The sequence below is a fragment of the Podarcis raffonei genome, chromosome 5, assembly GCF_027172205.1.
Source record: "Podarcis raffonei isolate rPodRaf1 chromosome 5, rPodRaf1.pri, whole genome shotgun sequence".
NCBI classification, from domain to species: Eukaryota; Metazoa; Chordata; class Lepidosauria; order Squamata; family Lacertidae; genus Podarcis; species Podarcis raffonei.
In genome coordinates, this window is record NC_070606.1 from 39389547 (window position 1) to 39417348 (window position 27802).

General features: G+C 41.1%; 1 protein-coding gene across 5 annotated transcripts; it reads right to left on the reverse strand.

The window, feature by feature from the left end:
* Positions 1–1640: 1640 nt before the first annotated feature.
* Positions 1641–27516, reverse strand: LOC128414073 (uncharacterized). Of its 5 annotated transcripts, none has more exons than XM_053388779.1 (12): positions 27400–27515; positions 26406–26486; positions 15902–15977; positions 14631–14762; positions 13546–13669; positions 11512–11572; positions 11376–11422; positions 7522–7597; positions 6223–6324; positions 5059–5883; positions 4509–4589; positions 1641–2192 (listed from the first exon to the last, which is right to left on the reverse strand). In XM_053388779.1, the coding sequence occupies exons 2-12, from the start codon at positions 26432–26434 to the stop codon at positions 1877–1879; spliced, it is 1869 nt and encodes a 622-aa protein (XP_053244754.1). In that variant the 5' UTR covers positions 26435–26486; positions 27400–27515; the 3' UTR covers positions 1641–1876. The 5 variants fall into 5 exon arrangements, with proteins under 5 accessions (XP_053244754.1, XP_053244755.1, XP_053244758.1 ...); XM_053388780.1 differs by lacking the exon at positions 27400–27515 and adding an exon at positions 26865–27133; XM_053388783.1 differs by lacking the exon at positions 26406–26486 and having other exon boundaries at positions 27400–27516.
* Between the last annotated feature and the right edge of the window lie 286 nt (positions 27517–27802).

The window sequence follows — 27802 nt, forward strand, 5'->3', positions numbered from 1 at the left end:
AACTTAAATCCGGCCAAGTAGCAGATTGGTAGCCAGTATAAATCCTGCAGGCAAGGTGATATATGCTGGTAGCGGTTTGCCCCCACAAGCAACTGAGCTTTATGAATCATGGCGTTTTTTGTCCCCACAAAAAACACCCCCGAGTCTCTTCAAATGCTTGCTTGCTTACTTACCACCACAGGAATGAGTAGCAGTTAAGGCTGTGGACGGACCTCTCAATCCAATCTGTGGCCCCAGATTGGGTCAATTTGCTTTGTGCTGCCCCATCCCTCCCCAAAGCAATTTGTTGGTGGGGTTTAGGATTTTTAAATCCCTATTTTAACACAATGTTTAATTTAATTTAATAAAATAAACAAATAGTCCTGTAGTCTTGATACTGATCTTGCTTCTATATTCGGCTTTTTTGAGATACTGCTTATAGTAGTACTTAAAAATCCTCCAAAAGCATGACAGGAGAAAAATGATGAATGCCTCCAATGACAGTGAGGGCTCTACACAGCTATCTTCACGCCTGAAATTTCTTTACCTGTTTGTAATATACAACACAGAATTGAAATTCAACATTGAAGGGAACCTGCTGCTGAGATTACATGGGCAGGATACTAATAGAGCACAAGTCCTCAAGTTTACAATTTTTCTCAGTGGGTAGGTTCCCTTGCTGTCATGCTTTTAAAATAGGAAATACAGTGGTACCTTGGGTTACAAACAGCCTAGTTAACAAACTTTTTGGATTATGAACACTTCAAGCCTGGAAATGAGTGTTCCGGGTTGCGGGGGTTTTTTTGTGTGTGGTATACGAATGTACTCCGTTTGGGGGTGCACTTCCGTTTTGAGTGCCACACTTCCGTTGTCCGGCAGTAGAGAGGGGGTTGTCATGGCTTTTCCCGCAGCTGTGAGGGCAGCTGCACACCCGCTAGCCATCTGGTTGGTGGGCGCGTAACACCCCCCCATGCTGCTGTGGGAGATGCATGCTCTAGGGAGCATTTCCCACAGCAGTGTGTGTGTGTGGGGGGGGTAGATCTGTGTGGATCCAAGTTCAGCTACTGATTGATTGATTGTGTGACTGCGGAAATGAATAAAAGTCTCCCATCCAAACAATGACTATCATCAGTGCAAGTAAGAATTTTTTGTAATTTTTATTTTTATCATCTACAATACTGTTTTATTTATTTTATAGTACAGTACATTGATTATTGCTTTCATTTTATGGATCAATGGTCTTGTCAGATAGTAAAATTCATGTTAAACTGCTGATTTAGGAGTTGTGTTTAAAAGTCTGGAACGAATTAATCCATTTTGCATTACTTTCTATGGGAAAGCGTGCCTTGGTTTAAGAACGCTTTGGTTTAAGAACAGACTTTCGGAACTGATTAAGTTCATAAACCAAGGTACCACTGTACTGAGAAATTCAAATTGCTACCATCAAATGAATTGACCACATTACCATAACTCTTTTATTTTCATATTTTGCAATTTATTTCCTTTCAAATTCATAGTAAAAGTTTATTGAGAGCAGTCTTTGTCTTTAAATTATTTTATTACACATTTCGTAAGTTGAAGCAATATATATACATTTCAAAATAGGGGAAGTGAGAAGAACACAGCTTCTGTGAGGCAGAAGTGAGAAGAACACAGTCTTCCAATTTCACTATAGGTAACCACTATTTTATTTTACAGAAGTTGGACATTTGTCTCCACATACACGTAACAAATGTACCACTATCTACATGTAAAAAACCCCAAACATTTGTGGAAACTAGTCTTACTACTGATACGAGTGCTGTAATTTTTAAAGATATGCTTCTTCAGTTTGAGAAAAGGTTTGGTCCCCACACAAGGGATAATGGGTAAACATGCATGGCCACACATACTTGGCTCATTTCCAAATCTGGTGCTGTTTTGGAGGTAAATCATAGTGTGATCTATCTTCGTCTTCAGATGCATAGTCTAAAGGCAAACCATAATTGTAATCAATTGTTACTACAGGCAATCTTTGCCTTTGCTCTGTCTCCCTTGTAATTTTATGTTGAAGTTCCCTTCCATGGTCCACTGAAACTGAACTAACTTTCTGTTGCACGGATGAAGAGTCATGTACTGGCTGTGAAGGATATGGTGCAAATCTGGTTTTTCTTCCTTTGTTAATTTCATCATTAGGAGGGCAGCTTCTCCTGTAATCTTCAGGGCAATCAGGTCTATAATGTGAAAACAATTGTTAATTGTAAACTTCTTCAGCTGATCAGGCAGTCATCAAAGACAGGAGAGACAAGCATAAAAGGTTGCACTTTACAAAAAATTTCCTTAATACTTCCTTTCTTTGGAAAGGAACCTGTCAAATTAAAAATGTAAAAGGTGTATTTCTCCAAGTGATGGGTAGTGCAGCCTCTCTCTGCGTGAGATAACGAAATTCCCTCCTAGAAGCTTTTTAGTTTCAGTACATTTCATAGGAAAAATATTACCAGTATAGGTCCCAATGCATAGGAAGATTCATACCTGCACACAAGGCTCAGCCTCCACTCAAGAAGAGATTTCAGGGGTCTATTCTGAAATATGATCCGTGTACACAGTGAGATGATCATGCTATGTGAAAACAAGAAGTCTCGTGCATGCTGAGACCCCTGTGTATATCCACCCCACTCAGAATTTTGGACTGCGATGACATAATACAGCATTACTGCTTTGAAGTGTGATACAGAGCAATCTAAAGCCTCTTTGTGCTGGTCTGGAGGTGTGGTTGGTTGGACCGAGTGGAGGTATTGCTCCAACAGCCTCCCGCTGCCTGTGGAGTGATGCCAGCATCACAATGTCAGTGCAGATCTTCTCTTTTTGCCTGCCAAACAGGCAGATGTAAGGACCACCGGTGGGATCCCCACCCCACTGGCAAATAGCCCCAAAGGAGAGAGCTCTGAGATGCAGAGATCTGCCTGCCCCTACTTTCTGTCCCAGCCACCATGAATGGCAGAGCTGCAGATGTAGTGGTGGCCCTGCCAGTCTGTTCAGCCCCACCAGACTGGGTTAGGATTTCCCCTTTTATTGCTTCCCCTTCTGTCTTCCGCTGATACTGTCAAATATCTTCCTAAGAATATGATCAAACACATTGTCCTAACAGGAATATCCACAAATACTTAACTATTTTGCTGCTTCATCCCCGTGTAAATTACTTTAGCTTATAATGAATTGTTGCAATCGACAATGGTTACTTCCTGACTCCCTGCTGTATAAATAATAATATACGGTAGGTTACATGTTATAATATACAGGGACGTGGGTGGCGCTGTGAGTTAAACCACAGAGCCCAGGACTTGCCGATCAGAAGGTTGGCGGTTCGAATCCCCGCGACGGGGTGGCCTCCTGTTGCTTGGTCCCTGCTCCTGTCAACCTAGCAGTTCGAAAGCACATCAAAGTGCAAGTAGATAAATAGGTACCGCTCTGGCGGGAAGATAAACGGTGTTTCCGTGCACTGCTCTGGTTCGCCAGAAGCGGCTTAGTCCTGCTGGCTACATGACCCGGAAGCTGTACGCCGGCTCCCTCGGCCAATAAAGCGAGATGAGCGCCGCAACCCCCGAGTCGGTCACGACTGGATCTAATGGTCAGGGGTCCCTTTACCTTTACTTTACATGTTATATATCACACAGGCAGAGAAACAGGTTTGTGGTCAGCAGCATGAATCCACACCACACTGACCAGATATCTACCCTAAGGATCAGTGACTTCAGGCCTTCTCTACTAAGGTCTCATTTGATGTGATGATGTGATTTCCTTTAAAGCCATACGACTTTTAGAACTATATTGCTTTCACTGCCACTTGATCCTGATAAGCCATCCAAATTCTAAGAGGGCATCATTAAAAAGAAATAAATGAAAATTTCTTTAGGGCTACAATTCTGGGTCCAATTATACCCAGTAAAATTAATGTTATCTGGGGCCACAGTGCTAACTCTCTCCCACCCACAGTTAAGATACTAGGAAACCAGCTGCAGGATTCTCTCCAAACCCTCCTCTGTTGGATGCACATACTACTCCACTACTTTAACTACAAAAGGGACACATTGGAACTGACCCCCAACTACATCTAATTCTAACTAGGATTTCCAGTTAAGCATGATTTGAAGCCAGAGTTTGATCTTGATCAAAATCCTTTTTAAATTGGAACCGATGAATTAGTTTGTGCTGTTGTATCGCGTAACAGCAGCCACGGTGGGAGAAAGGAACTGAGAAGAGGGTAGAGGAGATGTAGGGTGTGATTTCAGAGGCTGCTCCTAATTATAGCTAAGAGGGAACCAAAAGTTGTACCTGCTCCAACCTCTAAAGAAAAATCTTTATTTTCAAAGCTGAGTTCCTCAAGAATGAAGTAATTCTATGAAAGGATGTATTATATCCACAGGAAACTGTCTTGTTGCAAAAACAAAGCAGGAGCATGTATATTATTAGAAAATGTCAATCTTTTAGTTTATATTTTTGAATGTGAATCAGTGACATGCTCTGCATAAATGCCATGACAACGCCTTTACCTGCAATCTCTATTATAATCATTTTCTCTGTGAAGTAAAGGAGATTCTGTGAAGTGCTCATGAGAAAGAAAAGGATGACCTCTATAAGGAGCAAAACGGACATATTAAAATAGTGGAAAGTAAGCAATCTGAGTATAAATAATATATATATAATAATTGGCATAACATTAAAAATATATATGGAATATGAAGTTTATACAGTCAGAAAGTTAATTGTATAAGGAGCTTAAAGAAAAACAGTATTTGAAACTTGATAATTTTCACCAGTATTCGTGTTCTCAATTCCATAAATACAATAAACTATCAAAACTATAATTTGCTAATCTGGCTAGGTTACAGAATTCCACTGTAGATGGGAATATCAAAAATAGCCAGGATATCAGGCTCCTTGACCTCAGAAATCTTAAATCTAGCAGTACATAAACGGAAAAGGAGTCTTCCTAACTGCTTTGTACTGTTCTTCCATTGTATTAGTTAATAGCAGCTACTGTCAAACACAGGAAACTGATCTAGAGAGATGTATACTCTGAGCTAGTAGGGTAATTCTTACCTTTCTAAATATCCTTCACATGGCACATCGTCTTGGGGCATGTGGTCATTAAAAGGTCCCCTATTTCGAAAACCTTTCAGTTGTGTTTCCTCAGTGATATCAGTGTAAGACTGATCACCATGAAAACGTCTACATCTTGATCCAGAATCTCTATCATCAAAATCTTCTAGTGGCACCTCTCTTTGTAAGTCATCGATGTGATGCTGGTGGTCGGGGAAAGGTGCCATTCTTTGTCCATGGCCCCTACTAACAAACTCAAAGTCTCCTACTGGTGGCTGCACATCATCATGAGGGGGACAGTCATGAAAACGTCTAATTCTTGGCAGAGATCTCTTGTGGAATGTTAGGTCTTTTAACTGCACGTGTGGTTGAAAGCCATCATTAGACTGCGGTTCATAAAATGGTCTCTGCCTTTCCACATGGCCCTCCTCAACCTCCGTATCTAGCAGCATACTTCTGAGAACAGGGATGTCAGGAAAATGTATTTGCCTCTGATCACGACCCACATTACTAAGATCTTCTGGTGATGCCCTTCCTGGAAAGTCATCAGAAAACTGATCATGGAAAGGACTCAGCCTATGTTCTGAGCCCCTTAAATCCATCAGGCGCATTTCTTCTTGATAGTCATCATCATAGTACTGGCGGTCAGGGAAATGTCTTTGACTTATTTGTACTAGTGGCTGCAAATCATCTTGAAATTGGTGATCATGATACGGTTTTCGTCGTTGTCCTGGACCTTTGTTAATGAAATCGAACTCTCTCAATTGAACCTGTTCTGGTAATTCATTGTGGCCATAGTCAAAAACTCTTACTCTTTTCCCAGGCCTGTTAAGGAAAGGGTTCTCATTTTAAGAAAGGCAAGTATTGAAATCAGCAGATAAAACCAAAGTGTAAAGAAATATCTCATCTCTTAAGAGTATCACACTTGCAATTTATATTTTTGGTCATAGTTTTAATGTTTGCATGTCAGTTTTCATTATAGAAGAAATCCTTGAGTGGAATTATTTTGACCTTTACTGCACTTTCCACAATTTAAAACCTAATTATCATTAAATTATGGCTTAATTGTAAGCATTACAATAGAACTATACAGATTTCATTGTTCTGACAATATTTTTCATACTTCTACTTTCTACTTAAGAAAAATGAATTTCTGCAGGTTACCTAGGATATTCTTCATTTGGGAATCTATCAATATGTCCATCAATATCATTTGGTGGTGGTGCAATATCTCCATCAGTATCCCATAAATTCATTCCAAGATTGCTAGAAAATGTCAAAACAGAATGTATTAATTGTTTGCTGAAGTTACTGATGGAAAAATACAAAGCAACATTATAATGAAGAAAGGAGGAAGTTTTCAACCATATTTATCGGTTTCACACCTGTATGTAAATATATGTTTATACTTCCACAAAGCTGGCCCTTGCTGTACAGTTGTCTTTTTATGAGCAAGGGACAGATGTGCTTAATCAGCATGTAGGACACCCAGATTTCATATTAGGATATGTTACTCTTCACTTATCAGTTTATCAGAATGTATATTTAGTGTATATTCAGGAAGTGAACAAAAAAGTTGTCAGGTTTGCATTTTTATTTTTTGGTACAGAAATTATCGGTTTAAACTAAGTGTAGAGATATTTCCTATTCCATTGATTCAAGAAGGAAGCTTCTATTGATTCTGGAAGCTTCTCTGTGTGATACAAGCTGGAAGTTTCTAGCTAACAAACAAGCTTCTATTCTGCCTAGAAACAAGCAGAAGGTTCCTGATGTTTGGGTAATTCCTTCAGAGAAGTTGAACAGTTGAAGTTCTGTTATCTCTTTCTGTCAAGGTCATGCTGACAATAATAATAGGCCAGAAGGAGCCTATTTCTTTCCTCTGTTCTTCTTCACTTCCTGTCTCTTTTCTTCTGCTCTGTATATAGTATGCTTAAGCAGTGCTCCCCCCCCCTAAAAAAATGTTAAGGGGTACTCTCATTTTCCTACTCATATTGAAACACTGCCCCTCAATGAGGCCAAACTTAAGATTCACAAAATGTTTAGGGGTAGGTGTACCCCTGTGTCCCCGCAGAAAAAAACCACTGTGCTTAAGTGTTGAGGTTTTAGTCATATTGTAAGTTTAAATTAAGTCTGCTGCAACTGGATTTCTTATGGTCTGTGATAATCCTGAAATTTATGGATTTGTGACCACAAAGCTCATTTGCCTTCAGTAGTAAAAAGCTCTGATTGATGAACTTGATTGCCTCTGGTCCCTTTTTTGGGAATCCTGCACTGTGTTTAAGTTTTTACTCTGCTAATCATACACTGGGGTCTGCTCTGAATCAATATGGAGCAGAATCCATGCCAAAGTAACATATTTGTTATCACAAGCAAAGTCTGAAGAAGGAAACACTGAACTTGTATAGAATCTCCAATAACAGAAATGGAATGTATTTAGCAATGAAAAATGATGTATTTACTTACCTTCTCATTGGTTGTGTTTTGAGATCTGCCAGGTATATTTTCCCATCAATATGGTGACCACGAGCCTCCCCAAAAGCTAAACAGATTTTGCGAACATTAGTTGTGTGGAATGCCATTTTGTGAACAGTGGGGGGGGAACTGTTGATAGGGGTTCAAAAACTGCAGAGCATTTCTGTTCTAGGAACAAATTCTGTTATACGTACATGGGCATTTCTGTTCTTCTCAAGTGAAGGCCAGCTAAGTTGGGGAAATTTCCACGCCTTGGGGAAAAGGATGCAGTCTCCTTCTAGAGGTTTCAGGTCCACCCCTACCCCCCCTCCTGATTCCAAGGCAAAGGTAGATGGTTCAAGGATTATTTTAGATCTTTGATGAAATCCCCTATGGATATGATACTTGCTTTGAGGAGAGGGGAAGGGGATAGGAGCACAAATAGCTAAGCTGGGAGAAAATGAAGGAGCTATTCTCTCCCAGGGAAGCAGCTTGAACAATGGGGCCTAGCTAATCTCCTTTACTTTAAAATAATAAAGAGTCACAGGTGAGCACATAATTTCTTTCCTTGAGTGCAGGAGGCCATCTAGGTTGGGGATTTTGAAAAGAAGTGCATCTCTGGGTAGATCAACAACTCTCTGGAGAGCCCATTTGCCAAAGTTCCCCATCAGAGGATGCAAAGATGTTAATTTTGTAATGTCCAGTGATAGCAGAGATGGCTGCATGCAATTCTGTTCTGAAGTGCTCTGTCACAAAAAGCCACTGAAGTTGATTCCTCAGTGACTAAGTGAGGAGCTATTTTCTCTGGCTTCCATAGGAGCTTGAGGCTTGTGTGTAAAGCAGGTACTATTTGATAAAGGCAAGCTCACAATGGGAAAGGTCAGATCAAACAGCAAAGTCTGGTCAAGGCAGACAAAGTCAAGTCACAGCAGGCACCCTTTCACTAGGAGTGACCTTCCTTAGATATTTATAGAGCCATCATGTTTCACATTGAGGACACAGCATCCTGTTCATCACTTTTAAACAGTTCTTCCCTGGACAGGTATGTAGCTACCACCTTGCTAGCATGCTGGTTGAGAGAATGCATTGCAGTGTTATGACCCCCCCCCCAAGCTTGGAACCTTGCAGTGCATGGTAGAGGATGAGGTTGAGGTCCCTTCCTCCAGGGGTAGGGGAGCAGTGAGAGGAAGAACCATCAGTTTTCCTAGTCAGAGGACACAGCCCTGTCACCATCCTTGGACTCAGCTGATGAGTCCCCTGCTGGATCTCCTCCCCAGGTTAGCAGATATCAAACGCTACAAAATCAAACAAGGCCCTTTAACAACCCAGACTGCTCCTCCAGGGAGGCACAGCCACATTACAGGTCCTGTCAGCCAATATAAATCTTCACTTGGCTTTCTCCCTGCTAGTATTTTCTCATAGCTACTTTATGTAGTAGAGAGCTTTAGCAGAGCAGGGTTGCTTGGAGCTATCCAAGGTCCTGATTTTCTTTGTCCTCTGCCTTCACCTGACCTTGGGCTTGGCTGGCTTGGCCCATTGCTATTTAAAGATATGATTGAAGTTTGCTGGGACTATTGTTCTCCCTGCTGCTTTCTGAGTCATCTAGTCCTTCCTTCCTCCCCCCCCTTCCTCTTGTGCTAAATTATAGGAACCCTGCTAGATTGTCTCACAGCCTCTATGTAGGAGTTGACTGGGGATCCGGGAAGGTAGTCCAGAAGGAGACTGCAACCTCACTCTGAAGTGTGGATCCCTCCCCCAACTTATTTGGTTTCATCAACATGAATAATGTTGTTTTAAAACAACACAGCACAGCACAACACAACACAACACAATAATAACTGCATCAGGCTGATGTTGACATATTATTTGTTCTATAAACTGTTGCCTAGAATTGTGGTGTGTGTGGGGAAGACATCTTAGATCTAATTCATTTTTTACTAGAGCCCCAGGTTCTAACAACCAGACTCATGTGCAAAGACACAGAGTTAGAATTAAAGAGCAGGGTGCCTCTGAGCATATTCTGAACCTAGGAAGTTGTTGCCAGTATCAGAAGTGAAATTAGATCACAGCACTTTCACACACAAATTACCTCCTGGTTAGCTTTCTACACTTCTGCAGCCTAATTTAGGTGGCAAAATTTGTTTTGTTGATGGCATTGTTAAAAAACTGGGAGTCAGAGGGTGCAAACACATTTCCACTTGTGCAACAGACATTTCCCCTCCTGTCATCCCCTATGCATCTCCCATCATGCCTCCAAAATATGCTCCAGAGGGTTCCCTAAACATCTGGTCCAGAGTCTGAGGGTGCATGGCAGTTGCAGGTGGGAGAAGAGGAAGGGAAAGTCATGCTGTGCTGCCAGAAGCTTGTTCTGCTGGTGCCACAGCCGTGTTGGGTAAAACCCAGAAACGCTTGTGGAGCTGAATAACTTAAAAATATACTAGTAGATCACAAACTACCTTCTGCCTACCTCTGGCCTAGAGAACTTGTATTATGAGGTGACAGACAAATGCAAATAATAAACAAAATAAACTGTGATTAACAAATCAAGAGATAACCTCATCACAGTGCCTCTTCTTACTAAGACAAATTCTTCCTTCCTTCCTTCTTTAACCACAATAAAGCAGTTAATTGACCCCAATATTAACTGCTGTTAAGGTTAACCAGGGTTCTAATTTAACTGTGATCAAGCACGGTTCTCAGAGAGCTAGTGTTACTACACTGCACTGGTCTAGTGGGTGCTATTTGCCACTGCAGCTATAAGCAGAATATTTTCAATCTTTGAAAAAATAATCTGTGCCCAGCTGCAATATATGGTTTGCCATTATGAAGATGGACAAGCAGGAGCTCTGGTTCACATACTCCACCCTCATCCTTACCTCTTCTCCATCATTTGCATAAGAAAATTGAAAACTTCTGCTTTAGCATTAACCATAGTTCCCTGTTTCATTCACACTCAAGGAACTGTGGTTTGTTTTAACTGTGGTTACTTAAAACTAATTAGGCTTAAACTCTTATAAAGAAGGATCATCCTTCTTTTTAACTAACTGCAGTTGTTTGGGATCTTCAGAAAACCACAGCTGGAACAAACTGCAGTTCCCTACTTTTGATGTAACAGGGGCATCTGATGACTATTGAAGCAGAGGTTTTTGACCTATTCCTCATGAACAAAGTAGAAGGTAAAGTGAATATATGAGCCCAAGGATCAGAAAGGCTCATTCTCGTAACAATGAATTGTGGTTTGTCATTTCATTTAACCAATGTCATGGACTCTCACAAAAACAGCTTATTACACCCACCCCACTCCGCTAGGCATGAGAGTTATCCATTTGATGAGCAACTTAATAAAAACCTGAAACTTCGAGTTCTTAGATACACCACTGTGGTCTCTAACATGTCTAGAAATATATACTGAAGTCAGAGACAGTGGAAGTTGCTGTATCCAGTATCTGCATGGTTCACATCTCGGTGATCATGCAAATGAGAACTCCACAAAATAACACATTAAAACGATTTACAGACATTTTACAGACAGTGCCAGGACTGAATTATCATGAGCTAAATTACATAAGCCAAATCACATGAAGAAGGCTCTATTTTCCCTTACACAAGTGTAAAGTTTTCTGTGAACATATGGAGAGATTGTAATTTTGCACTTTTGGTATAGCATTTGGTATAGCATCCTGCTGCTCCTATGACCTCCAGGAGAAGTTTTTTTGAGTTGCATAAAACTAAACAAAGGAGGTTGCAAAAGTCTCAGTATGATTGTGGCTTTTGGGGGGCAGCCTTTTGGATCCCAGCTATGGCAACTGATATAACAACAAAGTGCATGCAGAACCTTGACTTTTGATCAAGGGGCACATAAATACCTTGGATTGCTGTTTCTGGATCCCAGCCTTCAACGTCAATAAGATATCTAAAGGAATATATGCACAGATGCAGATCACCAAGCAGAACATATCACTCTAGTGAAAATAACTGTTTAATATTTTATATGATACTTACCTACAGATAAGATAACCCGTTCTATTAATTCCATTAGTACAATGTACTCCTATGAGCTTTGCTATTTAAAAAGCAAAATGAAAATAAAAGAATGTGAATATAAAAATACAGTAAGTGCACAATAAAACAAAGGCTTTGCAAAGACTCTTGCTGTTTACAGAACTGGTCCAGTAATGCATCTTTAATCCCTTAATGCTGAATGTATTGGCTCCCACTTAGAGAACCATGAATTTGGCAAATGGCTATTTGCACTCTGCTTCACTTGCAAAACCTCTTCTAAGATGTGATGAAGACTCTGAAAGCTGACAGTCTTGAGCCAACTTCTCCCTCCTTTTCTGCTTACCGTATTTTTCGCCCCATAGGACGCACTTTTTCCCCTCCAAAAATGAAGGGGAAATGTGTGTGCGTCCTATGGGGCGAATGCAGGCTTTCGCTGAAGCCTGGAGGGCGAGAGGCATCGGTGCGCACCGACCCCTCTCGCTCTCCAGGCTTCAGGAAGCTATCCGCAAGCCTTGCAAGCCCGGCGGGAGTTCCCGTGGGCTCACAAGGCTTGCGGGCAGCAGCCTGCAGCCCCGGCGAGTGTCCGCAAGCCTTGCGCGCCCGGCGGAGGTCCCGCCGAGCGCGTGAGGCTTGGGGCGGCAGCCTGTCGCCCGAAGCACGGGGAGCCCTCCGGAGGGCTCCCCGTGCTTCAGGCGAGTGTCTGCAAGCCTTGCGCGCCCGGCGGGAGGTCCCGCCGGGCGCGTGAGGCTTGGGGCGGCAGCCTGTCGCCCGAAGCACAGGGAGCCCTCCGGAGGGCTCTCTGTGCTTCGGGCGAGTGTTCGCAAGCCTTGCGCGCCCGGCGGGAGGTCCCGCCGGGCGCGCAAGACTTGGGGCGGCAGCCTGCAGCCCGAAGCATGCGGAGCCCTCCGGAGGGTGCCCCGTGCTTCGGGCAGGTGTGCGCAAGGCTTGGGGCGGCAGCCGCGGCTGGGGGGGGAAATGATTTTTTTTATTCATTCCCCCCCCCCAAATAACGAGGTGCGTCCTATGGGCCGGTGCGCCCTATAGAACGAAAAATACGGTAACTAGTAATTAGTACTGTTAGGACTGAGATGGCATCTTATGTAGTCTGCATGCACTATACACGGAGCAGAATTCACCTAAGGACTTCTCCTTCTGCCATGGACCTTTCTGCCCACCCCATCACATGAAATTGGCATGGTGGGGGGGATCGGGTAAAAAAAGGTAAAGGACCCCTGGATGGTTAAGTCCAGTCAAAGGCGACTATGGGGTGTGCTGCTCATCTCACTTTTTCAGGCCAAGGGAGCTGGCGTTTGTCCGCAGGCAGCTTTCCAGGTCATGTGGCCAGCATGACTAAACCACTACTGGCACAACGGGACACCGTGACGAGTGCCAGAGCACATGGAAACGTCCGGGGGGGGGGATCAGGACAACTCACAGAACAGCATGAGGAGAGGAGAGGGATGATCATTCCATACAGCAAGGCAAGCTGCAATGCTTGTGCAGATGGAACATTTGGAAGAGCGTGACATTGAATTCCACCCGAAGAATTGCTTTTGCAGGTCCAAAACTGAATGCAAGGCTTTCCCTGCAGCCTGAGCCACACTATGCAGAAATCTGTTAATGCATGTGGATTGACTTTTCTGGACTGAGACAATGATGTGGATGCACATTTTTAATGGGAATTGTTTCTACACAATAGCCGAGATCCAAATAAACACACAAACAGCTTTGCATGCACAAAAGGGCTTTGTATTTGTATTTCTTGAATAGCAGTCTCATGCTGCGTAGCAAACCTCATTTGAAACTGGGGCAAACTACACAATATGTAAAATGCATGTATTTAGTGTCTCTGACTTTTCTTATTGAAAAATACACTGTTAGTAAGGGAGGAAATGGAAACATTGTAAAATTCCAGATTTGTTACATTGGAAAACTGTGAATCCGTATTCACAGATTCCAACAGCAATTAGTAAATTATACATATATGGACAAATACTGTCAGTGTTTTACAAAATGAAAAATGCTGCTAATTACCATTTTCTGCATTTTCCCATAGGAACTTTCTGACCAATTTTTTGAATTGTAGAATAGTAGGATCATCTGGAACTTCAAATCCAATAGTATAAAGCTTCCTGTAGACCACATTTTTAGGCAAATCCTATCAACAAGAAGGTGAACAAACTTGTAGCAAAACATTGTAATTTAATCACTGCATATCTCTAAGATTGATCAAACTTTTAAAAATTGGCTCTGAATAAAGTTTATTTTGTAGGAGCTGAAAGTGCACAATTATGTCTGGTGAATCATTTTTCAAAATGCTCTTGCACCAGTCATAATTACTGTTGGTACAAATCCCCAAACTCAGAAAGGGAATGTGACTGCAACAGCTCCAAGCACTTTTGTGTCATCTGTCTTCCTTGCACTGCAATTTATTTATTTATTGCACAAGATCTGACAGGAAACCTGCCCCATGAGATCATATTTGGAGAAAGCCCTATAGAGTTTTAAACGTATGACATAGTAACTTGGCTAAATATCCAGTTTCAAAGCTTTGAGCGTCATGGCATCATTATAATCATCCACCAAAACATAGACAGATGTCAGCTGAAAATATAATTAGAGTGCTTCTCTCCGTTTCCAACATTTTTGAAATTTCATTGTGATAGGCATTTCATAATTTGATTAAAATCATTGAACAGAAAGATCCTGGTTTCAAATTGGCAAATCTTACTCTCATAATCCTGTCACTATGTCTCACTACCAGTCTAAGTGTCTGATGTAACTTGGTCACACTATAATCCACTAAAGTGAACCAGCCCATTGATTCTAATATACTATTGTAATGAAGCCTAAATGCATTCTTGCTCTTTCTCCCTACCTCTCCTTCTCTTCCCTTGCTCTGCGGTTTTGAATGCCCTCAGGGGCATGGATCTAATCCTGTTACACTAAGCAAAGCACTGTGCACATCGATGGCAACTATAAATAAATAATTGACATTCAGAGCTCATCAAGTTCCTCCACTGTTGAATGCTGCATAACACATAGAGAATTGGTATGTTTTAAGATCCGCATTAGAAAGTACGCAGCAAAACTCGGAAATACAAATTTACTATTCTTACCTTCACATGATAGTATCTTGTTGTATATGTTAAATCTATAATTAAGCCAAGCTCTATATTTAGAGCTTTTATAGCAGCTATCAGATCTTTTGGAGTGAACTTTTGAGTTGGTGTCAGTCGCTGGTTGATTTCCTAGGGTGGAGAAAAAAGTAATTATATATGAGAAAATGTACCTATGGAAATGGAAAAAGCTGACTTATAAAACTGAGAATTAGGAAATGAAACAGAAGCATTCAAAAGTAACAGGTAGTTTTGAAGCACAAAAATTCTTTACCTAAAATTAAACAGGAGGCATAGGTAATATGAAAATTCACAGACAGAAGGTTGTTGAAGGGGTTTCTGTCTTGGCTGCTGTAAGGATAATGCTAATTTAGAGCCCAAATGGAATTGCCCTGAATTGAACATGTGGTATTTTGCAACAACCTAAACAAGTGAAGGTACTGGAACTGCCTGCTTCTTTGGAAAGAAACTGATAAGCAACGTCTAGGTGGAGCAGATCATTGTGGAGTAAACATCTTTTATCTATACAGTTTCACCATTTGAAGCATCCTTCACGAAACACCTCTTTGCATCATCTTGAGTAACAATGCTGTTTATCAGATAGTAAATATCAGATAGTTTATCAGATAGTAAACCAAACCTCCCATTCTTTAGCTTGTAAGCAACTCCACCCAGTACAGACAGGCTAAGAAACAGTACTTCTCAATTGAAAGAAAATTCTCTCCCCTATTCAACTTTCTTTTCTTAAGTTCAATTTATATATCACCCCCTTCCTTTTCCTCAGCCTTAAGGAGTGAGTAAGCAAGACAAAATTCAATCTGTGTAAATTGAGATTCCTGGGAAAGCGTCATGTGACCCACTGAAAAATATGGAAATGTGTGATGTAGGTGCACATAGCATACAGGTTTGACCTTTGTATGTTCTGGAAAGAAAGTGCTTTCTTTCTTTTAATCTCAGTTAATAAAACTCACAGGCGCAACTGAGCGGCAAACAGGGTTTTTGAGACAAAGGGCCAATACACAGAACACAATAGAATACCCTGCCCTACAACCATGTCTTGAGCCACATACAAAACACAGAATAGGGATAGGAGAATACTAAAAGAGAATAGTCTTGTAGTTTAAAGACTATTCTGTTGCTCTTGTCTGATATTGTGCTGAATGGGATTATCCAAAAGGAGATAAGTTAAACACTTAGATAAAATATACCTGAGTTTATGTGTTATGCTTTGTGATTAATATAAATGTATGAAAGCAAAATTTTATACGTACCCCTTTCATGGGTGCTTTGAAAGGAATGAACCGGGTTCCTGCTATAGGTTGTCCAATTGGCGATACATTCCGCCATCTGTTAAGAAAAGTGAAATATGGTTGTATTTAATTCTGTATGCATTGGAAAAATACAGGTTATGACAACAGTGTTTTAGAGAAAACATAAGGACTTCAATCCAGAGATATGTACAAAAAGCAGAAACTTGCTTTCAGAATACTGCACCAATTATATGTTTTGGTGCAGTTGATATTGGTTCTGAATCCAGATACTCTTTAATGCTGGAAGAAAGGGAAGGAGGTTCTGGATTCCCTCCCCCTACCCAACATATTGTTGTCTCCGACCAAACTCAGGGTTCAACCATACAGTACTTGGTGCTGTACGTGTAATCCTCAGGCCAGTGTTACTGTGCCCCAGAAGCTATGTAGGCAAGCATTTGTGTACACTTCATTTCCAATCCAACATTGTTAAGAAGGTTGTATTCTCCTTTTCTGTAGCATTGGTCATGCCATTCCAAACAGGTAAGCATGTAACGCTTACTGAAATCTCAGAGCATGAGCCTGCCCTATTGATTTTAATGGGAGAGAGCTCAAAATTCTCCTATAGAAATGTGCTCATCTTTGATTAGGTTTCTAGAAGGGCAGCTGAATTTGTCTGTCAAAGCACAAATAACAAAAGAATCTTGAGGCACCTTAAAGACTAAGAAATTTATGAGGGCATAAGCCTTTGTGAGCAGGAGTCTGCTTTATCAGATGTATGCTCTCTTCAGCTGCAGGTGGGAAGAGGATTATCAGCAGTGAAATCAGAGAGAAATGAAATTTCAAAATTTACAAAGGACAATTAAATTAGGGTTAGAATGTCTGCAAAAAAACCAGAGTGAACATTCCCCCAAACCATGACAAATGTTAACATAATCAATACTGATGAGTTAATTAACATATGTAGTGAGACAGGAAACCATTTTCTCTTGCTATTACTGTGAGATGAAAATCAAGTTTTTTGTTGCCAAATAGCACATTTTGCTATACAGTAGTACTTGTTACTACTATTACTACTACTAATTCCATGGGGCACCTATTACTGCTGCTGCTACTACTACTAAATTATTTAGGACATTTCTATGTAAAAAGCACCCAAACCAAACAGAGGTACTCTAGAATACACTGATATGATTAATGGCATTGAATGCCATTGTGAGATTCAGGAAGGTCAACAAGGCTACACTGTCCCTATGCATCTCCTGCCATAGGTCCAAATCTGGACTGGAAGCAAGACAAAAACCTGTATCATTTCAAAAGTTTCTTTTTGAAAGCAAAGCTAAAATATACATTACTTAATGCAGCAACATATAGAACTAGAAATGAGGTTGGCAGGCTCCAAGTTAGAATGCATCTTTAGCAATTTTTTAAAATGGGAGTCACTGTGATGTGGCTGTTCCTATGCTATTTCTGGCAGGGTTTGCAGGAAGCAATTGTGAGCTGGTTTAACATGTTTATATCCCAAGCCGTCATCTCTGATATATGAGAAATAACCATTGCTCCAGCAATGTCTGCAATCACTTCCTAAAAACTTTACGAGGCGCATCCATACTGCAGCAGCTTCTATGTTGTTGCCAGTTACATTAGGGGGCTGTTGTGTATTGAGCACATACAGTAAGCATAAAAACTTATGGGACTCATAGATTTAATTTTGGCTTTTATTTTGTATTTTATATGAGATACCCTATTATGGAACTAGAAAATAGAAATTTTACTTGCAAAAGTAATGGGAAGCCTCTGGCAAAGTGAGAGGTAGGTGAAAAGTATCTCTTGCTACTATGGAAGTCTTTGGCTTCCCACGTTGTGCAAACCAGGTTGCTGCATAGGTAGCCTCAAACTATGGCTTACTGGGACTGCTGGATGTGCAGGCTCCTGCAGCAGAGCTCACAGCTGCTTTGCTCCTCTTAAGTCTTTTTTACACCAACAACATGCTGAGCTAAACCAAGGTTTGGCTTAACGTGTCATCTGAACCCCAGCTCATGATCAAGCTCTTTCCCTGCAAACTATGAGCTGCAGCTAAGAATAAACCATGGCTAAGAGCAAACCTTGGCTACAGTCTGCAGTTAGCATGGAGAGAGCTTAACCACAAGGCCAGATTCGGACACGCTAAGCCAAATCTTGGCTCAGCATGCCATATGCATCAAAAGGACAGGGGAAGCACACATACTTCTTTGTGTAAAGTAGGCATCTTTTTACTGTGGATATTGTGAGGAACGTTTTTCACATTTGCGGGTGCTAATGCAGGATATGGGGTGGGGATTTGAAAACAGAAACATGGATAGTGAAGCTATCCTGCAGAAAGCATTATTGCCTGGACACTTAGCCATGTCACATTCATTGTCTCTTGCACTATTATTGGGGACTCAGCATGCAACTGAACATAAAACTCAGCCAAGAGGCCTTCTAGTTTGCTTTTAAAAAATCGGGATTCACAACTATGCTCTTCCATCCTTCATAACCTGTCCCTATATGTATATTCTGCTTATTAAACATACATATGATGTGTATTGAGCATGGATCTATGTGAAGGTAATTTTGAAAATGTGTATGCAATACATGATGAATCTTAGAAGAGCAGCATTTCCAGGGACCAGGTTCAGGACTTCAGTACCCTAAATAATTCATTGGCTATCCTCTCATGAGTAATAGTAGAAAAATTACTCAAAATAAAAAAGCATATTTGCATATTTTGCAATATCACAAGATTCAGCTGTCCATCTTTTCATAAGCCCATGTATGACTACAAGGGCATGTGCAGGCATACAAGACCAGTATTTAATCTCCAACTCATTCTTGTTGAACGTGTAAGGCATATTAGCCTCCAACACCAATTTAAAACTGCAAGAAGTGTTTTAGGAATGCGGAGCAAGCAAGAGCAGGCTTAATATAAATTCATGGATGGGGAACCTCAGCCCAAGGGGCTAAATGCAGCCCTTAAGACCTATTTACCTGGCCCACAGAACTCTCCCCTGGCCACACCTCTTACTGGTCCTGCTTCAAACCTTCCTTAAGTATTTTTGCCTGGCTGAAATGTTTTTAAACTCTTGATAGTTCTTGGTTGCCTGGATGGACAGAGGTGTGAAAGTGCATAGAAAGGAGTTTACTATACACAATTAAGTTTCACAATTCCCAGTCCACTTCTGAATCTGACTAAGCTCATTGTTTGCCTCTGGCCCCATCTGTTACAAGCATGCTCCTCAAAGGGAATGGGGACTAGGCTGAAAAAGGTTCCTCATTACTGCATAAAGCAATGCAAGTATAACCTGTGCTACAACACTTAAGGCTTTGACATAAAGATCTTCTCATCCCTTATATACCAATGACCATCTTATCATAACTGCTCTGCATGTCAGGATTGGGGCTTCAATGTGGTGGTGCCTACCCTTTAGAACTCCCTCCTATTACATATCAAACAGGTGCCATCTGTACTCTCTTTTCAACAGCTCTTGAAGACTTTCCTTTTTAACAATTTTTCTGAGTGGATATTCCTATCCCTAATGTTTTCTGTATGCATTTGAAATTGTTTTCAGATATCCAATTGTTTTATGCAAGTTTTCATTGTATTCCGAAATCACTTCAAGATGCTTCGAAAGAAGCAATTATAACGGGGGGGGGGGATAAAATATAGGCCCCCCATATTCAACAGTCAATAGTATTGAGTATTGCTCAATAGTAGCAATGGATAGCACAGCCTGTATTTCTTGCTTTATATACCGTACATGCTCCCAAAGTAGGAACACTTATCGCTATGTCTAACTGTCAATAGTGCATATTTCCTAAATTGTACTTAGTGGCACTTGCTTCAAAAATAAATTTATTTTGCTTTAAGCATGATATGGGTTAGTGTGTTGGACTAGGACATGGGAGACTAGGGTTCAAATCCCCACCTCAAGCATGCAGCTCACCAAGTGGATCTGATTGGGTCAGTCACTGTGTCCCAGTCTAACTCATAGGGTCACTTTGAGGATAACATGGGGAGAGAACCATCTAGCCACCTTGAGCTCCTTGAAGGAAAGGTAGGATAAAAATGCAATAATGAAATTATTAATAGGCTGAATAGAAGACAGCTTTGTATGTTGTTAGCCAGCTTTTACTACAGCTGACAAAGAAAGCGCCACGTTACCTTCCAACAGTTTGGCAGATTGTTTCCATAGCTTAAAGGTTCTCATCGGTTGCTAGTGGTATGCCAATCCAAACCACATCTATATTGAAAATGATGCTGATGATAGCAAAAGCAGCAATCCATTCAGTGTGTATGTATGTGGCTAGAGAGGTTAGAAATATTGGAAGCTGTCTTATTCAAGGTTGGACCATTGGCTCACATAACTCACTACTGTCTGCACTGATGGACAGTGGCCCTCCAAGGCTACACTATAACACTTTTGTAGTAGGTACTCATTTGGACTCTTTCAGACACAGTGCTTGGTATCCATAACAAAAAAGCAACTCAGTAAAATTTTGTTTTTTAAAAAAGAAAATTTACATACTGCTTAAGCTTTTTTTTTTTAAGGAAAATGGTAAACATTTCCTTTATTTCAGTAAATGTTTTCTACTGTGTGAGCTTCAGCTTCCACTCTCAAAATGAATTGCCTCAGAGTAGTTTATAAAAAAGTATAGCTTGCAGGTGAAATAAAGAGACACAGAGGTGGTAGAATTGTTATATTTTATTGTCAGAAATATTGGCTTGTCTGAAATACAAATAAAGTAAGATTGTGGGGCTTTTTTCAGATTAATTCAAAGATTGTATGGAGTAATTTCAAGGTTTACGTATGTAACCACTTAATGAAGATAAAATAAGCAAGCGTTATCTGCTGCCACATAGCGATGCAACACATTTGTTCACTGACCAAAGTATACTTACCATCTTTGAACACTAAAACTCTTATCGTAGGGTCAGGCTTTCATTCTCTATTTGTATAGCTATCCATCTACCCAAACTGGACTGGGATCCAGCAAGCACTACTGAATTCAAACAGCGTGCCAAACCACTGATTACGATTCAAATTTGCAGCTTGAGTTTCCAACAAGGAAATGAGTTAATATTTAAATTGTGCTTTAACCAAGCAGTATGATATTTGATAAAAGCAAGACTCAAAGACGTATTGGTTTGTCTTAAGATTCTTTTATCAGTGAACCTTGCCTCAGAAGTATGCATGCAAGTATCCTATGAAGTCTTTTTTATTACTAAACATGTTTAAAATTTATGAATGTTAATTTTTGTTACTGTATTCATTTTATGGTAGTTGCATTCCAAGCAGAAGGCTTTTTGATATTAACCTGCAGTAAATATATCTGAACCACCTCAAATGGTTGAAGAGGCTGCCAAACATATTTTTAAGATACTAGGAGAAGGAGGCAATACTCATGAACCCAAGCTGAAAATGAAACCAATTTTTAAAAACCTTTGACTCAATATGTCCTGGGCAAAAACGAGTATGTATCTGTCACCTTTTGGCATACTATAGCGGCCACAAATAATATTACTGCTTGAAATTGCTTCCTTGGTAGCAACAGCCTCATGCAGTGAGCCAGTTCATATGTACTGCCTCACCTTGATGGTCAACTCCCACCACATTTTGTCTCCACACCAATGCCAAACATTCCAGCTTCCGTGAACATGGAGATAAATGAAATAGTTGAGCCTGATCCTCATAGTGAAGTGATGCATACAAAACATCTCACCACACGGAGGCAGTTTCAGATAAACCAAAACCAAAGCCCTCTCCCCCGTTGAAAATCCTTCATCTGTCATGGACTCTTTACATTCTCCAGGAAAGTGAGGAAGGTCCTTGTCATCCATTATCTTAAAACTGACATGCAGAGCTGAAGTTTTTTGTTTTAGTTGTTGCTACCTTGCTATACAAGGAAGCATCTGGCAAGAGGAAAAGAGATATCTTCTCAAGTATCATTTCCTGATTAAATACTAGATTAGGCAAACTGCCAACATTTACTCTGAATTGAGGATGACCCCTTAAGGCAGACATGTCCCAAGTCCGGCTAAGAGGCCTAATCCGGCCTGCTGTTCTATTTAATCCGGCCCCTGTGGCAGTTTATTTCCTGGGGTAAAATCCTAAAAAAACAACAACCCTCAACAACTTTGGGGTAAACTCACTCACGCATGTTCACTTCATCAAATCTGGCCCTCTTTGAAAGAAGTTTGGACACCTCTGCCTTAAGGGGAGAACATAATTGATAGTTTTAAACATGATTTGTCTCATCTTCTTGAAGATTTCTGCCTTTCATGCCACTGAGAGCCATGCATCAAACTGAATGTCAGAATTATGCTGAACATTAAATAGGTGAAAACCTACTTAATATTATATTAGTCTAGGATCAATTAGAACAGGAGTGACTAATCTTTTTCACCCTGAGGGCCACACTAGGGGCTGCCACCCCTCCAAGTTCTGCATGCCAGTAGTGGGTGTGCCCAAAGAACATGTGTACACTCTCCTACTCAGCTATGCTGGGCATACAGTTCACCATAGAGGCAAGCACACATGTAGTAGAGTGGGATGCATAGGGACAGACCAGCAGAGGAGGATTGAAGGTTCCAGCATTCCTCCTTTGCACTGTAGCTCTAGGGTAGAAGGCTTTCCTCCTACCTCAATGCTATAATGGAGATGAAAAGCCCAACAGTTTCAAATGTTTTACATTCCAAAGCAGCCTTTTCTCTCTTTTGTGCAATGCCACTGCAAGACAACACAGGAAACAGGAAGAAACCTTTCTTCCCGTTTCCTGAGCTATAAGGCCTTCTTGCAATTGTATCGCACCAAAGAAGAAGAGGTGCATTTGCAAGCTAAGCTGAGGCAAAGGAGCCCAATTTTTGGAGAGCTGGTGAGGCACTCTACAGCAATAACACTATACCATCACAGTGGGAGACTTGCCTCATTGCACTCATGCAGTGAAAACTTTGGAATGAAATCCATCTCATGCAGACTTAAGTTGCACTCATCACTTCCTCTAACAAAGAGATCAGGTAGTAAGTGATGGCAGAAATGGAACTAATGAGAAAAAAAGAGAGGGATACCAGCATGTTCAGCGAAACCGCATGGTTTGCCCTCACGCATGTATAAAAAATGTTTTTAAAAAAGAATCCCAAGTGGCAAAGCCCTCAATGAGGCCTGAGAATACTCAGCACCTATGGAAAGTTGACTGTCAGATGGAGAAAATCAACAGGGGTGAAGGTGGAATTGAGTTTTGTGGAGCACAACAGAGCAGCTGTAATGGTTGTACACAATTCCTCATCTGAGTTAAAAGCTATTTTTTCATAATAGGAAAAAAACTTAGGACTACTTGCAGTGACCCCAATTAGCATCTGATTTAATACTTCAAACCGTGTTACAGAAATACACAAGGCGAAGAATATTTCAACTGTCCCTCAAATCATAAGGAATGAAAGGAGAACCACTTAAGCAAATAGCTTAGAGTAAAGAGCTATCTTATAATGCCCTCCTCAATTAAAAAAAATAATAGAAGGAAGGGAAATCTGTCTTTATTCTATTTAGGCAAACTGAAATCGATAATATGTTATCACCTGTTAAAAGAATGATCATGCAAGCACCTGAAATTATGTAAATAAGTACTTTGTTAACAAAAAATGATTTTTAAATGTTTGCTAGCCTACGTGTCTTATGAATAACTGCAAAGTAACATAACATTTTTAATACAGAAGTATAGTTCCTTCTTACAATAGGAAACAAAGACATTTAACTGCACTCACTTTCTATTCCTTATTATTTAGCTGCCTAAAATAACTTAGCTGTTTAAGTTGAATGTATTTTTCCTAATATGAAAATAGAAAATATTTACCAATCTGAATTGCTTAATTAATTTTTATTAGATTGTTAATATACCTGAAGTATATAATGACAATGCATTCCAAGTAATGTGTATTAGCACTTTGGATAATGTATATTCACCTATATTGTTAGCAAATTCATTGTAGGTATAACAATTAACACAAAATAAAATAGAATAACAATGTGCAATTTGAAATAGTCCAGCTATAGTGTACAATTAAAGGAGGACGTAAAAACTGGAACCTTCAACTTACTGTGGAAGTTATCAGTATTTTTTTTCTACAGTAAAATATGCCTTGTATGCTGTAGGACCAAATCATATTGGGAAGGTAAATCTATTTCTGCATGATTTCCCTTTAATTAAAATATTTATACACCTCTTTTCATCAATAATTTCAAATCAGTGTACAAAAAATAAAAACAAGTAATACAACATACACAGAAAGCAGCAGCAGATAAAAGCACAATTAAGTCATATAATACAGTACTCTCTTACTGAAGAGGAAGTTCTACTGAACTTCATTCTCAATAGACATATTAAGAATAGAAAAATTCTTTTAAATGCCTGAGTAAATACAAAATGTTTTGTCTGGTGCCTAAAAGATAGCAATGGTGGCATCAGGTATACTACCCTTGCCCTTATTATATCAAATACAATCTCTGATATTTGGTATTTGAAAGAGAGCATCAGTGAAAGACCCTCTGACATGGGAGGAAACAGATTGATAGACATTTTGTATTTTTGATCTGCTTTATGCATTTACACCTGGCTTTGGACCAGAGATAGGACCTTTTCATTGGTGTGCCCCAGATGTGTGACTTCACCACGTTTTTGGCACTGGGGACAGCCATACTTCTCCCTATTTTAAAATGTTGCTTCTGTTCTTACTGATGCTCTTTATTGGTGTTGTTTTTGCTTTTATGTTAATGTTCAATTTTAAATCAATGTGTTACCTTCATTAGAAACTTCCACTGAGAGGCGAGATGGAAACCTTTTAAAAACTGAAAACCCCCAGCACTGTCTTCTTAGCAAAAGCAGCCCAATGTCCATTCTTTATATAATCCTTTCAACCAATTTATCACAGATTTTTTTCATATACCCCTCACCAAGGATCTAGCAGCCAAGAAGTATTTGGGCTGCTATAGTCTGTGTGTACTACAACTCTAGTGCTGGTATTTGTATGGGTGTACTGTGAAGGCATAGAGAACAGCAACGACATAGAAGAACAAATAAGAGATGGCAGGTTGTGTAACAGCTCCTTAAATGAACAGCTGCTGCCAGTAAACTCAGCCAGTAATGAATTCCATCTAGCAGCATATACTAAGGTGGCTAATATAACTGTCAACAACACAGACAGCTCAGTGCACAGAGGCTGTAATGTGCGGCTGCAATTGTATAGTAACTTCAGTACTGAAAACTTATCTGTGCCTAGTTCAGTGCACAATTGTGATAGTCATGCATCGCTTCTCATAGTATGTTACCAAGCTGGAAGAGGTGAAGTCCTGTTGGTTAGCAGCTACACACCGAAGAAGTTGTGACGATTGGCCTCTAGACAAAAAATCAAGCTCTACTACGCTACCAGTTCTAGCCTAAAAGATAATGTACCAATCTTGCAACTACAGTTCACTTTTATTTGCACTATTTTAATTGGTACCTAACTTCCCAATAATTCCTTACAATGTTAAGCTTTTGTTCTCAATGCATAATTCCAGCCAAGTTATCCTTCTATTGAGGGTTGGACTACCAAGTTGATCTGTTTATTAAAATCAGTGCATGTTTCAATTGTCTGTTAAATGAATACTCAATTTATGTTGGTAATTTAATGCCAGGTTACAAGAGTGTACAAGACCAGGAGGCAACAGAGGAAGACGCAGAACAATTCAAACTAAAAAATATGTCATAACCACAAACTTTGCTTTCAAATTGCTGCAACAATACTCCTTTAGAAATAATACTGCTTAGCAATATTGTTTCTATGTTTAATTTTCTAATGTCACTTCCTGAATTACTTCAATTTTATCTTGATATTTGGATAGCTTTATCAAACTAATCTCTACATTTTAAAAGCACTTTTCCATAGAAAAGTTGTGTTATATTTTAAGAGAGTTCTGGGGTATTTTGGCATGTCACAAAAGTGGAGAAAAACTGCGACCTTAGGGGCTAAATGTGATGAAGGAAAGCAATTATTGTTTAATAACTGTTAGACAATTATGCAAGTCAATGCTGACAATCCTACAGTTAAAAATAACCACACTTGAATAATACTTTGGTAAAGTTGGGCTTATGTAAATAGCCCGTGCTTAGTCAAGTAGCATCTGTTTCTGCATGTCATGTAATTAATAAAAACCACATTTATAACATGATGGTGTGGTATTATTCTGCCATGTCACAGAAGTGAAAGAACGTAGTTTCAATTAATTCCTCTTTGCACACATTTGAGGATCAAGAGAGAAGAAACAGGAGCCATCTATGGCTGATGGAGGAGCATTCACAAACACGGTGGGATAAAATACTTACCTGGGGGACGGTAAGCTGTGACTTCATGTTGCTGCAAATACTTACCTTAGCTTATGGTAGATGGCAAAGACGGTGCTGCAGCAAGAGAGAACAGGTGGGGCTGTCAGAGCCCCCTTCCTCTCTCTCCATGTAATATTTATAGGATACTTACCCAGCGGGAATACTATTCTTCTTAACCATGGTGAAAGCAGGAGTGGACAAGAGCGCGAGGCAGCAGGGAAAATGGGCAGCACTGCAGCAAATGAGAGAGAACCGCGCCGTTAACCCGGTGCCAGTCTCTTCCTCCAACTCTCACAGAGCTGAGAGCCCTCAAAGGCCTATGTCGGATGCAATGGTGGTAGCTCACCAGCCATACATAAAGCAAGGGAGCAGAAAGTCTAGCTTTTGTTGCCAAAGAGGAGAGCTGAACCCTCACCCAGCGCTTATCTCCCCACAGTCCAACCCCATACCATCACACCAACCTTACTCTGAACACAGGAGAGCACAGGAGGGGGGGGGATCTGACTGCAGGGAGGTAAACGGGGGGAGGGTCCCAATAAACCCAGTTTGCTTCCAAAACCAGACTCTTGCCCCTCTCTACTGGGGCACTGGACAAACAAACATCCCTCACCGTTTGCTTGGTCTTAAGTGTACGCACTCGAGGAGGTGGAAATGAGTGGGTGGGGGTTTTAGAGGAATTAGCAGCTGGTCGGCTTGTGAGCTTTTTTTTTTTTTTTTTTGCAAGGCGCGGAGATAGAGCTGAACCTCTCAGCCCCCCTAAACAGCCGCCCGGTAAAGCACCTCTACTTTCCAGGAAGCAAATCTGGCGGAAGAGAACGAAGCTGTCTCGCTGGAAGCTTGGAGGAAGAAGAGCTGCCCGACCAACCTGCCACGGGGCGGGGGCGGGGGCAGGTTTCTGCTCCCCCCCCCGAAGCGAGGTGGGGAGAAAAGGGGGCGCCACAGACTCCATAGGAAGCCCCGGCTCCCCGGCGACGGACACCAAGGTTGGGGACCTCGGCGCCGGGCCCCAAACAAGAGGGGCGTGTAAGCTATCTGCGCACCGAAGCCTTCGGGCCCAGAAATCAACGGAGCTGCGGCGTGGCCTTCACCAGGCCTCGCAAGAGGACCGGCGGCGGCGGCAAAAGCGGGTGGGCGGCTGCTCGTACCCTCAGAAACGCGTTTTTCTCTCTCCAGAGAGAAGCGAGCGGACCCAGCGACGGTGAAAGCGTCCCCCTTCACGCTCCGGCACTGCGCATGCCCTGCAGCCGGTCAGAGCAGCAAGCGCATGCCCAGCGGCCGGCGGCGCGCATTGGAGCGCATGCTCAGAGAGGGGCCCTCTGTTGGCCGTTTTAGGGGAGGACGCTTCATTTTCTGGCTGGATGACGAGCGGGGCGGGATGGAGGGAGGCGGTGCGCGTGCTGGTTTCGCTAACGGTAGAAAGGTTACGGTTATAGCCAGGGCGGGAGAGGACGGTCTCTCTGCTTCAGAGCGGTTTGCCGTTTCACTTTGCCTCACCCTAAATGGAGCTGGGACTCGGCCGGCTGAGGAGACGGTTCTCTCCCTTCTAGC